The sequence below is a fragment of the Chrysochloris asiatica genome, unplaced genomic scaffold (assembly GCF_000296735.1).
Source record: "Chrysochloris asiatica unplaced genomic scaffold, ChrAsi1.0 scaffold00126, whole genome shotgun sequence".
In the NCBI taxonomy this organism is placed as follows: Eukaryota; Metazoa; Chordata; class Mammalia; order Afrosoricida; family Chrysochloridae; genus Chrysochloris; species Chrysochloris asiatica.
This window is the reverse complement of record NW_006408644.1, coordinates 9,816,667-9,822,522: the sequence shown is the minus strand read 5'-3', so window position 1 is coordinate 9,822,522 and position 5,856 is coordinate 9,816,667. Positions and strand designations below refer to the sequence as shown.

Below are 5,856 nucleotides of genomic sequence, written 5' to 3'. Positions count from 1 at the left end.
CAGCTGTGAGCCTTCCAACCTTCTAAGTATTCCTTTATATGTGGTTCAGAGTTCTGGGACCATCCCCTGAGCCTGCTTGTTCGGGTATTCTGTGTTGTTGTTGGCGGATCTCTCTGCTATTCGTCCACCCGATCCGCCATCTTGTTTGTTCTCCCTCCATCATTTGACTTTTAATTTGCTTTTGTCTTTGTGTGTAAGATGTGTCTGTTGCAGACAGCATATTGTTATCCATTCTGCCACCCTCTGTCTCTTAACAGGTGCATTTAATCCGTTTACATTCAATGTAATTATCAATAGATATGGATTAATAGCTGCCATAATGTTTGCTTTTTTGTGGTGTTTCTGATTTCTTTGTTCTCTGTGTCTTCTTTTGCTGAGTTTATACTTTTTGTGTTCTTTCTTGTCAGTTTCCTCATAGTTTTAATGTTTCCATATACTTGGATTTTCGTTTTCTTGTTATGTTGTGAAATGTTCATTTTCTTTGAAGTTACCTTATATTCCACTAACTTTTCCCTCCATTTAGTACAGTCTATTTTGTCATGTAATCTACCTGACCTTCTCACCATCTGGATCTCTGTTCCTACGTGTTTACCTTCCTCACATTGTAATTGTTTTGATCATAGACTGATCTCTCCCAGATTCTCTGAGTTTGTTCTTATAGTTTTTTCTGTTCTTGACTCTTCCATCTGTCAATTTAGTTCTGGGAGGTGCTGCCATATATGTCAGTCTCTGGTTGTTGTCTGTTCTTGTTGGTTCTCTGTCCACAGAACTCCCTTTAGGATGTTTTATAGTGCAGGATTGGCTTTGGCAAATTCGCATAGCTTCTGTTTATCCTGGAATGTTTTAATTACACTGTCGTATTTGATTGATAATTTTGCTAGATAAAGGATTCTTGGTTGGCAGTTTTTTTTTTTTCTTTCAGAGTTTTATATATGTCTCCACATTGCCTTCTTGCCTGTATGGTTTCTGCTGACAGGTCCAAGCTTAATCTGACTTGCTTGTCTTTTTATGTAACGGTTCTCTTTTCCCTAGCTGCTTTCAGGATTGTTGCCTTATCTTTGGTTTTGGAGAGCTTGATTATGATATGTCTCAGTGATTTTCCTTTGAGGTCTATTCTTCGTAGGGTTCGTTGAGCTTCTTGAATGTTTATCTTTTGACTTTTTACGATGTTAAATAAATTTTCTTCCAGCAGTTCTTCATCTATTTCCTCTGTGGACTTGTGTGATTATTCCTCTTCATGTTGTCTAACATGAATCTTAGACCTTCTTCAGTTTTTAAATCCTTTTCTGTGTTTGTTCTTCTGTCTTAGTGTTATTGAGAGATTTGCCTTCCAGCTCACTCATTCTGCCTTACATCTCTTCTATTCTACTCCTTTGCCTTTCCAGTGTATTGTCTATTTCTGATATTCTATTATTGGACGTTTGGACCTCTGTCTGTAGGTTTTGAATTGTTTCCAATGCTGTATCTATCTTATTTGATTGTTCCTGTAGCCCTTTCCTAATTTCTTCCTTATATTTCTCAACACCATATAAAGTGTTTTGACATATTTTATAATCATTTTTCTGAATTCCTTCTCAGGCATTTCCAAGGCCTGCCCTCCTTCCAGAATGGAGTCCAGGTCTACCTCTCGGTCATTTGTCTCAGACATTATATCTTGTTTCTGGACATGTGCTGATATGGTCATCTGCTTTTGCTTCTTGGACATGTTTAGTGTTTACCTGTGGCCTTAATACTTAATTGAGTGTTTGTTTTGTTTTTTTTAATGCTTTCTGATTGCCTCCTGGTAGAGGTGATCAGGATGTGGGCTTCTCTTTTCACTCTTCTTATTGCTCAACTCAGAGTAACTTTCTCAGGTGTTTTCTGCCTCCTTGGTGTATGGCAGTTGGTATTGTGGAGTTTTATAGGGTGTGATTGTAGCCTGAATATATGGCAGCAATTACTGTCTCTTCTTGGGTAATATAGGGAGAGAAAGAGTCTCCCAAAGGTAAAAGGGGGAATAATAAACAACAAAACAGCAACAGCAAAAAAGAGAAAAGAAAAAAATAAATAAAAACCACCAAAAACAACAACAACAAAAAACTAGATTGGATACTGTAGTCTATTAGCGAAGAAAACAGAGAGGAGGGAGAGAAGAAAAAGGAAAAGAAAAAAGAAATCTGTAGCGTAATAGGAGTATGATTTTAATATCCTCTTTCAGCTTCTTGCCTTTCAGGCTGTATGATATATATTTTTTAATGTTTTATTGTGACTTTTGTGATTGTTTACGTGGGAGAACATTAGTTTTACATTCATCCTATCCTATATCATTTCATTGCCACGGTTACAATCCCTTGCATGCATCATCAACCAACCAAATGATGGTTGTTATGCTCTAGCTTAGGATTTAATTTTCAGCTTGTTTTGTTTTTAAACACTCTCCCTCACCACATCCCTAGTTCTGGCCTTTTCCCTATCAATAAACAGTTCAGGATTGGCTGCTGAGCTGCCTGTTTCTGCAAATGCTGAGAGTATTTATACGCATGCAAGGTAGAAGAGCCCACCTGTGGTGGGGAGTGTCCACTCGCTCAGGCACCCTCTCTAGTCACCAGAATGGAGGTGCACAGTGGGGGGGGGGCATTGAACAGATACCAAAAGAGAAAAATCAAAACAAAGCAAATCTGACAAAGTATTTTGTCCACCTTTGCTCCGAGGTTTCACGGAGTTATTCCGTGGTAGAACTGCTTGCTCCCCTGCTTGGTATTGCTGTTTGGTCTTGCCTAAGTTGTCGGCTCTGGTCCACCAAGCCCAGCAGATTCTAAAGTATGGGATTTCTTACTTCCGCTACAAGTTCTACTAGCTATAAGCCTTCAAACTTTTAAAATATTATTAGATGTTTGGTTCAGAGTTTGGGAGCTCTGCCCTGAACCCGCTTTATCTGGTATTCTGTGATAATGCTGACGGAAAACTTCACTGCATCTCTGAACTCTGTTTTGAGTTGATCATTTTCTATATTTAAAATTTTTGTGTTAGCTATTTATGTCAGGAACTTATATCAAAGTACTAAACATGCCTACATTTTCATCTGTAAATAGCTATAAATATTCCACAAGTAATAATTAGCTTTATTCTCTTATTCTAATTTTGTAGCTATCATTATTAACTATGCGAATGAAATGTTTGTCTGCTGAACTCAAGCAATGGCAGAAAGAAACTCCCAAAAGTAAGTTTTATTTTTAGGTTTGTATTCCTACATGCAAAGTAACAGAAAATGCTTTAATGATCATAAGAAGAATTACAAGATTCATTTAGCCTCCTTGAAATTGCCTAAATTAAATTTAATGGGAGACCACCACATCTTTTCTTTCTCTATGTACATGTTTATTTTATTATTATTTGTTGTTGTTGTTGTTGTTAATGTGCCGTGGAGTCGGTTCCAACTCATGGTGACCCTGTACAGGTTTTCCAGGGCTGTAAATCCTTACGGGAGCAGAAAGCCTCATGTTTCTCCCGCAGAACAGCTGGTAGTTCACAGCCCGATTTGTAACCACTACGCTACCAGAATGTCTAAAATATATCTGCCTAATTTATATCTGTCTAACATTGTTAAATGCTCTCGTGTCATTTCCAACTCATAACGATGCTGTATACAGTTTCCGAAGTTTTAAATCTTTGCAAAATCAGAAAGCCTCTTCTTTCTCCCACTGAGCTGCTAGTGGGCTTGAACTGCAGTCCATTGCTTATCCTGTGGAACCGCCAGACTTAGTTGTTGTTGTTATTAGGTGCCATCAAGTCAGTACTGACCCATAGCAACATTATGCACAACAGAACGAAACACTGCCCGATCCTGGGCCAACCTCTCTACTATTGCCACACTTGAATCCATGGATACTGCCACTTGACCAGTCCTTCTTGTTGGTGGTCTTCCTCTTTTTCTCTGACCTTCCACCTTACCAAACATGATATCCTTCTCCAGTGACTGGTCCTTCGTGACAATATGTCCAAAGTATGAGAGACGAAGTTAGGCCATCTTGGCCTCCAAGGAGCACTCTGGTTGCACTTCGTACAAAACAGACCTATTGGTTCTTTTGGCAGCCCATGGCACTTTCAATATTCTCCTCAAACCCCATAACTCAAAAGCATCAATTCGTCTACGATCTTCCTTATTCACTGTCCAGCTTTCGCATGCATATGAGGTTATTGAAAATACCATGGCTTGAGTCATGCACACCTTAGTCATCAAGCTGACATCTTTGCTCTTCAACACTTTGATAGTTGATCCAAGAAGAATGAAGTCTGTCAGTTTGTCGTACTGTGGTGGCCAGACTTAGTAGAAGCTATAAATTATGTCCTCAACAAATTAATCTTATTTAGTGATGGAAAAAAGTTATTTAATTTATTTATTGATGTAAAGGCTACTTAGGTTATATATTGCCTCTTGATTTGTCCAGCCATGCCAACTGTATTATTGCCTTTAGTTGAGAAGCACAAGCTGGCTTAAAAAAATTTATATCTGTATCAACAACAAAAAGACAAACAACAACTTAATTTTAAAATGAGCAAAAAATTAAAAAAACTAGTTCTCCAGTGAAGATATACAAATGACTTATAAGCACATGAAAAGGTGCTCAAGTTCATTAGTCATTGCATTTATTACCTGCCATCAAGTTGACACCAACTCTCATCAGTGCCATGTACTAAGGGACCTGACTGTTCTGATTCATGATGCACTATATTGCTAGACCTTTCTTGTTAGTCTGTGTTAGTCTGCTGAAACCAGTTCAGAGGGGTATTTTAGAAAACCATAGAATTCTTGATTTTTGAACATTACGTAAGTATATTTATAAATTTGGTTTGTTTTTGTTTCTATAGTTATTCCACTGAATGAAGACGTTCTAATGTCATTAGGAAAAGAAGAGGTAAGTCTTTTAATAAATTGGTAGTAATCCTAAATAATTTGTAACTAAAATAGTTATGGGTAAACTAATAATATAAGAAATAGAATGAAATCTCTTTCAAGCCATATTAATTTTTTAAATTTATATTTTAATTACATTTTATTGAACAGAATATCTTAACAGATTTGAATTTTGAACTCATTTTTATCAGTTGCCAAGGTTTTGTTTTGTTTTTCCAAAGCTTTTATTGTGCATTGAGTGATAGTTTACATGGGAGAACATCAGTTTTAGACTCATCCTCTCATATTTCGTATCATTGCAATGATTACAATCCCTTCCATGCATCACCATTCAACTGTATTTACTGTTATTCTCTCTGGTTTTTTGTTTGTTTGTTTGTGTTTTATTTTTTTATGTTCACGAAAACACTCAGGAATAGATAATCATTTTAAAAACCCAAGGGCACATTCTGCAAGCCTGCCTCCTGGTCACCAAGCACACAACCTTTCTCTTTCCATGAGTCTAGAGTCCTCAGCTGCTGTATTTCTTGATGTCATCATCTTTGCCTCCATCTCTGGTGTCACTGATTCTCTGGATAGGGTTCCACATTCCATTCATTCTCTTCTTCCTTGATGGATCTAGGGTCCTCTGTTCCTGGAATGTAAGAATAACTGTTGTTGTTGTTGTTGTTATGTGCCATGGAGTCAGTTTCGACTCACAGCGACCCTGCATAAGGTTTCCGAGGCTGTAAATCTTTACAGGAGCAGAAAGCCTCGTCTTTCTACCGTGGAACAGCTGGTAGTTTCGAACTGTTGACCGTGAGATTAGCAGTCCGATTCGTAACCACTACGTTACCAGACTCCTTGTAAGAATAACTACACCCCCTTTATGTTAAAAAAATTCTACCTTTGCAGTTGTGAGCATCACAATTAGTCATGATAACAATTACTCACTATTGAATCATAAGAATCTTATCCCCATC

The 5,856-nt window shown here is 37.6% G+C and overlaps 1 protein-coding gene across 1 annotated transcript in view; it reads left to right on the top strand.

The window, feature by feature from the left end:
- CENPK (centromere protein K) overlaps positions 1-5,856 on the top strand; it is a 59,653-nt gene that overhangs the window by 31,816 nt on the left and 21,981 nt on the right. The window contains exons 3-4 of the mRNA XM_006869110.1: positions 3,127-3,199; positions 4,849-4,895. Coding sequence (XP_006869172.1) covers positions 3,127-3,199; positions 4,849-4,895 — 120 coding nt within the window. The remainder of the gene's footprint in view (positions 1-3,126; positions 3,200-4,848; positions 4,896-5,856) is intronic.